Raw genomic sequence first — 13167 nt, forward strand, 5'->3', positions numbered from 1 at the left:
TGGATTTCTGATGCTGATGAGATAAAGGCCACAAGTGGTTATGTGTTTACACTTGGTGGTGGAGCTGTTTCCTGGAAGTCTTGCAAGCAGACCATCTTAACGAGGTCAACTATGGAAGCAGAACTCACAGCATTAGATACCGCCACTGTTGAGGCTGAGTGGCTTCGTGAGCTCCTTATGGACTTGCCGATAGTTGAAAAACCGTTACCGGCAATCCTAATGAACTGTGACAATCAAACGGTAATTGTCAAGGTGAATAGTTCAAAGGATAACATGAAGTCATCTAGACATGTGAAAAGGCGGTTGAAATCTGTCAGAAAATTGAGAAACTCCGGAGTTATAGCCCTGGACTATGTTCAGACGGCTAAAAATCTGGCAGATCAGTTTACAAAGGGTCTTTCACGAAATGTGATAGACAATGCATCTATGGAATTGGGCTTGAGACCCACGTGAGTCATTCTATAGTGGAAACCTGTCCTATGTGATCGGAGATCCCGTGAATTAGGATGGTGAAACAAAACTAAAGTCTGACTGTGAGAAGAGAACCTTTGTGAAAAGGGCTCATTCCGTGTATAAGGTGCATTTCTCTTCTAATCTGTATGGCAGGTTGGTCTATACCTTAATGTGTGCCAGGTGGTTTCTTTTAAACAAATGAGTTGTTTTCTTGAAACAAAAGATGTTGTCCTACAGAACATCTGAAAGGAACACACCTATATGAGTTTGACCACTGGTCATGGTCTATGAGAATTGGGTATTCTCTAGAAACTCATGAAGGGCCTGGAGTATGACTTATAAGCTCCAAACCGCGGGGATGCTTTTGCAGCCTAGTACCAGTGTAGGGCTCTGGTCAAACTTGTTTGCACAAAACTGGCAATTCAAGGCATAGTCCATTGCACAGTTGTGAATAAGTGTAGCCTTTGTCCTAGATGGAAGTTCAACTTAACAGTCTCTGTCGAATACTGATATATCAAAGAGAGAATGAGGGTATTTCTAGTGTGGCTTGAATTTCTTGGTGGGGATTGTTGGAGTAATGGGCTTGGCCCATTTATTCTAAAGCAATAAAAGAATTTAAAGCCCACTATTAATGCTAGGGAATCAATGTTTAATTCCGTACCGGGAATTGAGGAGGATCTCAACCGACTTAAAAGGTGGACTTCTTGTACACCACTTGTGAAGCCGGTAAGAGGAGGACGGTGAACCACACGCGCGCGCGCGCTCGCTCGCCTCGCCGAGCCGGGCCGGGCCGGGCCGTGGCCGTGGCCGTGGCCGAGGCCGAGGCCGTGGCGGTGGCCGAGGCCGAGGCCGAGGCCGAGGCGAGGCGAGGCGCGGCGCGGCGCGGCGCGGCCGGCCGGACGGGCGGCGCGGCGCGGCGCGGCGCGGCGCGGCGTGATGTGATGTGATGGCTATTTTGCCGTTGACAGCAATTAATCGTGCGATTAAACGTGCAATTAAATCTGTAATTAATGGCCATAACCGCATCACCTAAATGACTCTGATGGTGTCCAGGTTCAACGAACCTGAGCACCTGAGTCACTATATAAGGAGTGCCATGCCCCTCATCCATCCTACACCAGAGCACTGAGGCAACTCGGCTCCTCTCTTCTCCCTCTCCAGTTGCAACAACTGAGTTCCCCAACGCTAATCTCTGCGCGCACAGAATTAGCGTGAGCAGGCCTCCGAAACCTTGCTCGCCTTGAGATCCTGCACGGGATAGGCGGGCAATCAGGTTTTTGGGTAACGCTTTAGCGTGACTGCTCAAAAATACTAAGGCTTTGCCCGATTGTACGACTACTTCCTGGTGGACGAGCCGAACAACTACGTCGACTACATTCTGGTGGCCGAACGACTACGTCGACTACATCTTGGTGACCGTTCGTGGGACTGCACTGCGAACATCTTCCTGCACCGATTTAGTTCGACTACTTCGACTGAGGCCAACCGAGTAGATGTCTACTCCAGTTGGTAACAGCGCAGCCAATGCCTCCGGCAACGGCCCCGCTTTAGGGTACTCCCTAAAACTTTGGTTATTTATATTGTTTATGCTTATATGTGTGATAAGTATAAACATGTTCACATGTTTTATTTTACTCCTTAAAGTCATAGAAATATTGCTAGTTTATACATCTAATTTTGGAATTAAAATATACCGAAAATTGCCTAGATTTCTAACATACACGACCCCTATTGAGCGACCCGGAAGCCTACCTAATTTACAAAGCACCGACTCGAGGCACCTGAACCCTACTTGAAACCAATCAGTAATCTCATCGTACACCCTCGTAAGTACATCATCGACTGTACGCACTCGTCGATCGAAGGTCCTGTCATTCCTCTCTTTCCAAAGCATCCAAGAAGTGAGAATTACCAGGCTGTCGAAACAACGGCGGTTGGCCTTAGACAATTGTTTCCTCGCTGTGGACCACCCGGAAACAAAGAAAGTGGACTGGGCGTTCGGCGCCAAAGACAGCCAATCCGATCTACGCAGCAAGCGAAACCAAACTTCTCTCGTAAATGGACAAACAATTAGCAGGTGATCCACTGTCTCCGACATTTGTGCACACAACGCACAGGAATCGTCATCCTGTAACCCATGCTTTTTTATTCGAGCTGCTGTCCAACAGCGGTCATGGATCACCAACCAGATGAAAAATTTGCATTTTCCTGGCGCACGAGACTTGCGGAGGAGCTTAGCTCCCTCCACCGGGTGTCGACCAAAGAAGGACCGATACGCAGAAGCAGTAGTTCATCCATGCAAGTCATTATCAGCCATCCGCCGACCTCGTCAAGCACACCCCCCTCGCTGACGCGATACTGGCCGTCGCCGCTGGTCATATTCAGCGCGTGCCTCGTCCTCCTCGGCGCCGGCGGCCCGCTTCTCCTCCGCGTCTACTTCGTCCACGGGGGGCGCCGCCTGTGGCTGTCCACCACGAGCCAGCTCTCCGGCTGGCCGCTCCTCGTCCCGCCCATATGCGTCTCCCTCTTCCGCAGTAGCAAGGAAGGGATCGCAAACCGCCTCCTGCCCGCGCGCCTCGCCGGTGCCGTGGCCCTGCTCGGAGGGCTCTTCGCCGTGGCGTGCTTCGTCTACTCGCTCGGCGCGCAGGCTCTGCCCGTGTCCACGTCCTCGCTGCTGCTGGCATCGCAGCTCGCGTTCAACGCGGTGTTCGCGTTCCTGTTCGCCGGGCTCCGGTTCACGCCCTTCTCGACCAACGCGGTCGTCCTGCTCACCGTCGGCCCGGCGGTGCTCGGGGTCGGGCCGTCGTCCGGGAAGCCGGCGGGCGAACCTTCGATGACTTACTGGGCAGGGTTCAGCGAAGCCATCGCCGCGGCAGCGCTGTTCGGGCTCGTGCTGCCGCTCATCGAGGTCGCCATGGCGCGCTACGGCCGACGGCCGACGGGGGCCGCCGCGCGAGTGCCGCCCCCTTACGTGACGGTGATGCAGATGCAGGTCGTGATGAGCGCGGCTGGCACGGTGGTGTGCCTTCTCGGCATGGCCATCAAGGGAGACTTCCAGGCGATGCCAATGGAGGCCGCCGAGTTCGGGCTCGGCAGGACCAAGTACTCTACCTGGTGCTCATCTTTGAAGCCGTCTCGTGGCAGCTTTTCAACCTGGGGGTCATGGGCCTAATCATTTGCGTCTCGTCGCTCCTCGCCGGCGTCCTGATCGCCGTCCTCCTTCCGCTGTCGGAGGTGCTCGCCGTCATCGTCCTTCGCGAGAAGTTCGATGGCACCAAGGGCATCGCCCTGGTGCTCTCGCTGTGGGGCTTCGTGTCCTACCTCTACGGCGAGAACGCGCAGCGGAAACTGGAGGCGAAGAAGACCATCGCGCAAGAGGCGGCGAACTGAGAAATGCAAATGCTTGTGGGATGTTCTCGGAGAACAACAAATATGTGCGAGATTGACACCACCATACTATCACGTTTTTGTTTAGTTGAATACGCTCTCATCAGCTTTTTTTTTCTCGTACCAAATAAGCATCAGCCATCAACCAGCATTACTTAACAACAAATCAGCACCAATATCAGCCACAGCCAGCCGAACAGAGCGTAGTCATCTACAATTGAAATTTCACTAATGTCAGAATGACAGCTATAGATGGCCAAATGGACCGTGTCAGATGGGTTTAGTGTCAGTGCCAACACGACACGAGCGTAGTGTAGCGCGTGGGCCATAACCCCAGCACGCAGTGCTGGCACGGGCACGACACGTATAATGGGACGGCACGAGCCTGACACGGTATCTATCTGATACTAGCCGTTAGGCGTGACCTACTAGCCGTTAGCCTTACGGGTTTACAGTACCGGGAGTCCATTTTAAGGCCCGTCACAACGGCCGGCGTATATATGCCGCGAGCGACACCTCTCGCTCCTCCCAAACTCTAACCTTCACTCACTCCACTCCCTCACGTGGAGCCTTTTTGGGGTGGTAATAACTGGGCCGGCACTAGCACAGCGTGCTAACCGTGCCACCGGCACGTCACGGCACGGTTAAGTGTCTATAGTGTAGTGCCTGAGCCGAGTGACTAATACGCAGTGCCGGCACGGCACGGCACGACTAAGACTTAGTGCCGAGCAGTGTAGTGCCGAATAGTGTCAGTGCCGAATAGTGTTAGTGTCGGGTCGGGTCGGGCTGCACGTGCCATCTATAATGACAGCATTCGGAACTGAGATGATTATGCGCGCGCACGACGTGGCAGATCGTGCGGCCCGGCTGTCCCTTTCGCACGTGGCACATGCGCTGCTGGTCTAATATACTCGCTCCGGAGTATTTGTATTTCTATGCAAGCATGAAGCACCGTCCAAATCTGAGAGATCCTGTACAAGTGGAGCTACAAGAAACATCCCCGATTCAGACATTCAGTTAGTTAGTCCATCTCCAATTTCTTTTGCAAGGAAGAGCAAAAAACTGTTTTGAATGAGTCCATCTCCGATTCTCCATGCGAGACATCAGCAATGCGCCAGCGCCGCGGCGCCACTGGCTGTCGGCCTGTCGCCGCCGGTCGTACTCAGCGCCTGCCTCGCCCTCCTCGGCGCCGGCGGGTCGCTCCTCATCCGCGTCTACTTCGTCCACGGGGGCCAGCGCCTGTGGCTTTCCACCATGATCCAGGTGTCCGGCTGGCCGCTCCTACTCCCGCCTTTATACTTCACCCTGCTACTCCTTAGCCGCAGGGACGGCGGCAGCAGTATCGCCGACCGCCTCCTCCCGCCCCGCCTCGTCGGCGCCGCGGCCGTCCTCGGGGTGCTCTACGCCGCCGCGTGCTTCGCCTACTCGCTGGGCTTGCAGGCCCTGCCCCTGTCCACATCTTCGCTGCTCCTGGCGACGCAGCTCGCCTTCAACGCCATCGCCGCGGTCCTGTTCGCGGGGCTCCGGTTCACGCCCTTCTCGGCCAACGCGGTCGTCCTGCTCACTGTGGGCCCAGCAGCGCTCGGGGTCGGGCCGTCGTCCGGCGAGAAGCTAGCGGGCGAAGGCTCGGCGACGTCGTACTGGACGGGGTTCTTCGAGTGCGTGGCCTCGGCCGCGCTGCTGGGGCTCGTGCTGCCGCTCGTCGAGGTCGCCATGTCGAGGTACGGGCGCCGGAGCGGCCACGCCGGCGCTGCCGCGAGGGTGCCTTCCTCGTACGCGACGGTGATGCAGATACAGGCCGTGATGGGCGCGGCCGGCACCACGGTGTGCCTGGCCGGCATGGCCATCGCGGAGGACTTCCAGGCGATCCCTAGGGAGGCGGCCGCGTTCGGGCTCGGCGGGACCAACTACTACCTGCTGCTCGTCTTTGGGTCCGTCGCGTGGCAGCTTTCAAACCTGGGGATCATGGGGCTCATCGTCTGCTCCTCGTCGCTTCTCGCCGGCATCATGATCGCGCTCGTCCTGCCGCTCTCGGAGGTCCTCGCCGTCGTCTTCCTCCACGAGGAGTTCGATGGGGTGAAGGGCATTGCGCTAGTGCTCTCGCTCTGGGGCTTCGTCTCCTACCTCTACGGCGAGAGCGCACAGAAGACGGCGGAGGCGAGGAGAAGTGAAGACTTGGACTCGTCAACCTGTTACTCCTTGATGGCTTGATGGCAACTTGTAACTTCTAAATATGTTGCCTACATTTCTTTAAAAAAGAGAGAGACTATTTTCCCTACGGTAGACATTGCTCTGGGAATCGTGCGAGATTAGAGAATCTGTCCCCCCTGTCCAAATAGACACCCAATAAATTGCACAGCTCAAGCATGTGGCAGGTACAAACGAACCCGCCCCAGACTCTGCTGTGATGGTGAGGTGCTATAGTATTCCCCTGATCTGCAGGTAAGTGCATCTAAAGAAGAGAACATATTAGTTGCAAATATATCTCTTCGTGCAACCATGCAAATTTTCTAATTTAAATCACAGGATCAACATCAAAGACGAACGCAGGTGCAAACCAACCTCAACGTGAAACAGTTTGCTTACCTAGTTACCTTAACAGTTATTTGTGGACCAGAACGTAAATCCCTAACTCTCAAATTCCCTATCAAGAACTAAGATCAATATTCCCAAAACTTTTTGTTCATGGATTCAGTCTCAATCTAGTGCCATAAGGTGCTCCTAATGTTCCGTAGTTTTGACTTTGGAAAAAGTCTGTTTTACCTCCTTCAACTATCACGAAAGTTTGGTTTTCCTCCCGCAACTACGAAACCGGGTACTTCATCTCCCTCAACTTTTCAAACCGTGCATTTTACGTCTCTCGAGGGGTTTTGTAGACTGCTTTGCTACAGTAACCGGGTTGCTACAGTAACTGCATTTTTCCTTTTTTTTAAAAACAAATCCAGTTAAATCCTTGAAAAATCATTGTAAATCATAGAAAAATCATAAAATAAAAAAAATCAATTTTGTTGGACTACACATGAGAAGATCGTCACAGTCTGAACGGTTAGGAAATGAGTCTTTGAATTCACATTGAATATCTCGTGAAGCCATTTGCGTATGGAACCAAAACTCCTCTATAAGGGTTTATCTATTCCGCACTCTCTTCGTTCAAAAGCTGATAGATCTACTCCATACGCATCATGAGAAATATAGTAGTCACCATAATGAACTTGAAAACGAAGCTTGCTCGACATATTTGGACACACAATCATGATATTAAATTGATTGCTAATCTACTGTTTCAACAAAAATAATTACAACATAATCTATTTGTAAAGCGTAGAAGAATTTTGTTTACCTGCAGTTGCCGGCTCGAAAATCCGGTAGGGCTTCGTCTCTCTCCCTCCCTACGTCTTTTTTCTTGGTTTCTGAAATTTTAGTGATGCAAATGAGGGGTGGGGGACCAGCCAACCCTTATATAAGGGTGGGAGAGCCGGTCGCCCTGCAGCCGGGCGGCCAGGGCCGGCAGCCGGGCGGCCAGGGCCGGCCGCCCCGCTGCCGGGCGGCCTGGGGGACCGTTCCCCAGGGACCCGCGCGCAAATATTTTCTCAAAAATTTTTGCACAAAAGCCACTGCTGCCCCGCAGCGGGGCGACCAGGTCCCGGCCGCGCGGCAGCGGGGCGGCCGGGTATATTCTGTAGATTTCGAAAACGAAAATATATTTTTGTACAAAACGAAAATAAAAAATAAAAAAACCGCGCCTTCTGATGACGCTCCGATCAGCTGGCCCATGGGCCACAGTCGGCTCGGCTTGTTTTTTCCCCTGGCCCTGGGCGGCCTTCTGTTTTCTTTGTTTGTACAAGTGTATGACTGTCTGACAAAACACAAATTACTTGCTCCAATCCAAGTACCACTTTACTAGCCAGCCTTGCGGTGTGATTATGTACAAAAATACTGTGACAAACGCAACAACCGTACGTGATCGATGCAAGTCTGCTGAGAGGCTGAGACTTACCAGAGCTATATCATTGGTTGAACTGTCACATTACTCTGACCTTTTCTTGCTTCCCAGCAGAGTAGGAGTAGGTAAGACCGCCGGGTTGGGAACGTTGGGGTGGGTGGTCACAAGGTTAATCGGAACACGCGCGCTAATCGTTCAACTAACCTGAACCCTGTAGGTTCCACGAGCTCGCGCAGCCGCCTACACCTACATGTCTATATATACTATACTACACGGCTGCGTCAGACTAGTTGTTTGGTCAATGCCAATTGGTCACAGTCCGATTGGTATAGTTGGATTTTGTTCACTACTTGGAGCTCGACTTGATGATGATAATCCTTATAGTACATATCACTCCATCATGCCGCAGCATGCACGCTTGGACCAAATTTAGGGCAAGTCCGTACGTTCATCGTAGTAGTGCCAACTAACTAACTTCTTATTTGGAAACAAAACGAAATGATACACGTAATGTAACTGCCTACAAATTTCTTACTCCATGTTCAGTGGCAGAGTTGGGATTCAAATTGAGGGGGGCTCATTTTTCTTTTTTCTTCCTCCCTCCTTCCTTTTTCTTCTTCTTCCTCCTCCTTTCTTCTTCATCTTCTTCACACATACTTGAAAAATGTGGGGGGGGGGGGGGGGGGGCTGCCCTGGGAGTAGGGGGGCTAGAGCACCCCCAGCACCCTTGGCTCTGCCACTGTCAATGTTTGTTGCATGCATCCGCATACATATATTAAACTTCTGCAGCATTAGGCTTTGTTCGTACTTTAGATCCTCGGATCAAAATACCAATAGGTGAAAGTGCTAAACTTTAGCACTAATGTATCCAACATAAACAATAATGTGGGTAAAGTTTAGTCAAGACTCAAAAACTTTAGCAAATGTACGAGTGCTAATAGATGCTTAAAGTTTACACTCAAGTTTAGCTACTCCAAAAATGCGCTCAACGCTACCACTGAAGTTTATCGCACTTGGTATACAGTGCCTAGTACAGCTAGCTAGCTAACTTGTGCGTAAGTATGACCTGCGAAGTTGCGAGTATATAGTAAGTATGTCGACACTGTCTTGGAAATATGTCCTCGCAGTTGAAACGTGCTATTATTGTACTAATAACTGCTCTGAACCTTGGCACGAAGTCTCTGAAACACACAACTGTTTCTTCGCGGACTGTATGAAAGAAGATTTGCCGCAGGCGGCTCGTTTTTTTTTCCTTTTCTTTTTCTGGTGGCAGTTGGCGACTGAAAATCTTGAACGTTGATCTTTGAAAATCCAGCGGCTAAATCATGTTTAATTGGTACTGTATATATGCCTACTATTGATCCAACCAACTGCTCACCTGAGCAGGCAACAACAGTCATAGCATAACCGTAAGTCTGCAACTTTCCTGATGTTTACATTCAGAAAAATATTTACCTGCACTCATCCACTTGTCCGGTCCTTTTCTCTTTCTGGAATAATGATGAAGTGCGCGCTCTTACCTACCATACCAAGGAAGAGTCGATGAGATCAATCAAAAGCTCGAATGGCACCATCTTGCTAACGATGAGTACTAAGCACTAGCTTCATTCGATGACCTCGGGAGAGAATGTTCAGACAAAACTAAAGCTGGGCTTTTGATGGAGTCGAGTCGATTTTCTCGCAGTAGGTGAATGCAGTTTCAGCGCTTGGATCGTTGTTAAGCTGAACCAACGCAGACCGGACCGGGAAAAGTGAAAGGATAGCACCCTACCTTCCCAGAATAGTTGGGAGACACCAGGAAATCCGAAACGAAAGAGTACCAGCAATATCAACCGCGGTCACCATCATCAGACCGGCTCAACGACGATCATACCTTCTGAAACCTTGCACGGGAAGAGTCTACTAGCATTCCATAAAAAAAGAGTCTACTAGCATTAATGATGTGAATATGCAACCCCAAATGCACTATATCCAGCTGAAAGTCTGAAACTGCACGCCCCAACATAACAGTGCATGAAAATTTGGATCTGCATCCCTACAGGCCGACCATACTCCACAGTCTACACACAGCAATCGTTTCAAAAAAATACAGTTTCATATGTTCAGATACAGTCTGAAACCTACAGCAACAGTAGATTACTGTCTGGATATTATCTGAATTAAACCTCGGCTTGAACCAACTATACAGTAGTAGTACAGTACTAGTAGAATAATGGAGCCGATCGAACAAATTTTGTCTCGCGAACAGTGAAAGACTAAAGATTTTATTGGCTAGTAGTAGCTCAGTTTCGTTTATCGCTAATAATGCTAGCTAGGCAGCTAGCGCCGGCGCGGACTGGTAGACCCAACAGGCTATCACACGTCAGCAACTCCGAGTCCTACGTGGATGGTGGTTGCCTATGCGTACCGGTCAAACGGAGGAGCAGCAGTCCTGGGCCGTGGAACGCTGACCAGTTTGCTCACATGTTGCTCCCTGTCCCTCCTTGTGGTCAATCAACAAGCATGCTTTACCCGGTCAGGGCAGAGAAGGACATGACATGATGGAATTAGTTGTTACAAGATAGTATATAAAATAAAAATAAATAAAGCCCAATTAACTGTTAATCCCACGCGACCAGAAATCGCAGAAAAGTTCTTGTTAATTAAGTATACTTCAAAATTCAAATGCTTGCAAAATGTAGTACTAGTACTACTTACGATTTGAGACTTGAGAGGGATATCACGCCACCACCTCGGACGATTAGGATTTTTGTTTATAAATCCTAATATAGCAGTACACTTTACAGTAATTGCAGAGCCCAGGGACAAATGAATAAATGAATATGCATTATCTGAAATTGAGAAACCAACAACTAGGCACTTTACTTGACTTGTTTTTATGCCTGGCTGCAACTGCAAGTGTGTACTTGTCTTCTCTTTTCATTCCGTGCTTTTGTGTTGACTCACCAACTTCGCTTCCTAGCTTCATTTATCTGGACCTCATCACATGTTCCCGCTTCTATATAAACCCTAGAGGCAGACACACAACCAAATCAAGCCAAGTACAAGCAGAAGCATACAACAAGCAGATCGAGCTGAGCCTCTAATAAACTTCTGCCAATTAAGAGTACGAGGCTGCAGCAAGAGGCATAGGATCGTCTCCCATGGCCACCATAACGGCCAGTGCCAGTCCAGCCATGCAAGAAACCGGCAGCAACAAGGCGTCAAGCTCGACGTCGCCGGATGGCACTACCACCGCCGCGCCGGCGCCGGCGCCGGTGCGCTACAGGCCGTCGCTGCTGGTCATATTCAGCGCGTGCCTCGTCCTCATGGGCGCCGGAGGCCCGCTCCTCCTCCGGGTCTACTTCGTCCACGGGGGGAAGCGCCTGTTCCTGTCCGCCATGCTGCAGATCTCCGGCTGGCCCCTCCTCCTCCCGCCCATCTGCGTCTCTCTGTTCCGCAGCCGCAGCAAGGGCGTGGCGAACCTGATCCTCCCGCCGCGCCTCGCCGGCGCGGCGGCGGTCCTCGGGGCCTTCTACGCCATCTCCTGCTTCGTCTACGGTCTGGGCTCGGAGGCGCTGCCGCTGTCCACGTCGTCGCTGCTTCTGGCCACGCAGCTCGCCTTCACCGCGGTCTTCGCCTTCATCTTCGCCGGTCTACGGTTCACGCCCTTCTCGGCCAACGCCGTCGTTCTGCTCACCATCGGCCCGGCGGTGCTCGGTGTCGGCCCCGGTGCAGGGAAGGTTGCTGGCGAGTCCTCGAGGGCGTACTGGACAGGGTTCTGCGAGGCCATCGCCGCCGCCGCGCTCGCTGGCCTCGTCCTGCCCCTAGTCGAGGTCGCCATGGCCCGGTACGGCCGGCGCACGGGACCTGCCGCGAGAGTGCCACCCCCCTACGTGACCGTGATGCAGATGCAGGCCGTGATGGGCGCCGCCGGCACGGTGGTGTGCCTGCTGGGCATGGCCATCAAGGGCGACTTCCAGGCGGTGCCGAGGGAGGCCGCCACGTTCGGGCTCGGCAAGACCAACTACTACCTAGTGCTCATCTGGGACGCCGTGTCATGGCAGCTGCTCAACCTTGGGATCATGGGGCTCATCACCTGCGCCTCGTCGCTCCTCGCCGGCATCATGATCGCCGTCCTCCTGCCGCTGTCGCAGGTCCTCTCCGTCATCTTCCTCCACGAGAAGTTCGACGGGCCCAAGGGCATTGCGCTCGTGCTCTCCCTTTGGGGTTTCGCCTCCTACCTCTACGGTGAGAAGGTGCAGAAGAAACGCGAGGCTCAAAAGATGATGGAGCAGCAGTTGGCTTTGGCTAAAAAGACTGGAGACGACCTGGAATCCGCTGCCCTTTGAGAATCGATCCTATATATTTCTCATTTCTGTCTGTTTACTGTTCAGGGCCATACAGGTATAGTAAAAACAAAAGTTTTTCAGCTACGAGTTATCCCTTGAGTACGACATTGTTTCATTCGTAAGGAAGAGAACACAGGAATTAATTAAGTGATATATACTGATGTAATATCAATCGATACGTTTTTTTTTTGGAAAGGAAAACAATATCTTGTCGTCCATGCACACTATCTAACTTTTTTAACCAATAAACTTCTTAGGTGCTAATGCAAACCTCTCCATGATGTGAAATTTTCAAGATCTATCATTTAGTCACGAAGTGACGACTAAATTGGCTATATATTGCCATGGCACTATGCACACAGCTTCACCATGGGCCTTTGCGTGGTGTGATAACTAGGGGGCTAATGGATCACGACTCTAATGGTTCCTACAAAAACCAATTCAGCTCAAAATCATTAACTTAAAAATATATAAACTATGAGCTTTGAATAATTGCTTCACCGCCTCATAGATACTTTTTTTCGTTTGAAATTAAGGGCAGGTGCGGTGCAAAGTCCCTCGGCGCCAAACCATTGGCCCAAGTTGATTCCCAAAATGTAGCTGTACGATCATTCCCAACTGTAACCGTTGCGCTGCACCTAAACAGATGTTTGTCAGCTTCAGAGAGCACGGGGCATCAGAACCAACCCATGGCCGGTCAGGGTCTGCCCATTGGAACCATAACCAACGAAGCCGTAGGGCCCTGATGAATTTCTCCAGGTCTAGCACTCCCAAACCTCCTCGAGGTTTTTGTCTTTTGATTCTGTCCCAGTCCCGCCTCATAGATACTTGTATGCCTAAAATCTCATGATTCTCTGGTCGATAATGCGAAATTGTGAATGTGATGTGGTGAAACTTTGTCTTTGATTTCGACAATTGCGAGTTTAAGACGCGGGGTACAGATGTATTTAACCATATTGTTAGGCAAAATGCAAAAAACAATCGTTTTAAAACAAACCAGCTAATTAACTGACCAATGTTGCAATTTGCATATCTTTTTGTCGGGTATCATGA

At 51.1% G+C, this 13167-nt stretch overlaps 2 protein-coding genes and 1 pseudogene across 2 annotated transcripts; all 3 read left to right on the forward strand.

Moving 5' to 3' along the window:
* Positions 1 to 2626: 2626 nt before the first annotated feature.
* On the forward strand, positions 2627 to 3843 carry LOC120689368 (annotated as a pseudogene).
* A 1053-nt stretch (positions 3844 to 4896) lies between these two features.
* Positions 4897 to 6163, forward strand: LOC120692836 (purine permease 3-like). The gene has a single exon (XM_039976231.1). The coding sequence runs from the start codon at positions 4912 to 4914 to the stop codon at positions 6049 to 6051; it is 1140 nt and encodes a 379-aa protein (XP_039832165.1). The 5' UTR covers positions 4897 to 4911; the 3' UTR covers positions 6052 to 6163.
* A 4679-nt stretch (positions 6164 to 10842) lies between these two features.
* Positions 10843 to 12251, forward strand: LOC120692504 (purine permease 3-like). Its single transcript, XM_039975830.1, has one exon. It carries the CDS (start codon positions 10927 to 10929, stop codon positions 12112 to 12114), a length of 1188 nt encoding a protein of 395 aa, XP_039831764.1. The 5' UTR covers positions 10843 to 10926; the 3' UTR covers positions 12115 to 12251.
* Positions 12252 to 13167: the final 916 nt, after the last annotated feature.

Source organism: Panicum virgatum, chromosome 9N, assembly GCF_016808335.1.
Source record: "Panicum virgatum strain AP13 chromosome 9N, P.virgatum_v5, whole genome shotgun sequence".
NCBI lineage: Eukaryota > Viridiplantae > Streptophyta > Magnoliopsida > Poales > Poaceae > Panicum > Panicum virgatum.

What these genes read in the sequence shown, in the direction of transcription:
- LOC120692836 (XM_039976231.1), top strand. Translation starts at nt 4,912, where the DNA reads ATGAGTCCATCTCCGATTCTCCATGCGAGACATCAGCAATGCGCCAGC.
- LOC120692504 (XM_039975830.1), top strand. Translation starts at nt 10,927, where the DNA reads ATGGCCACCATAACGGCCAGTGCCAGTCCAGCCATGCAAGAAACCGGC.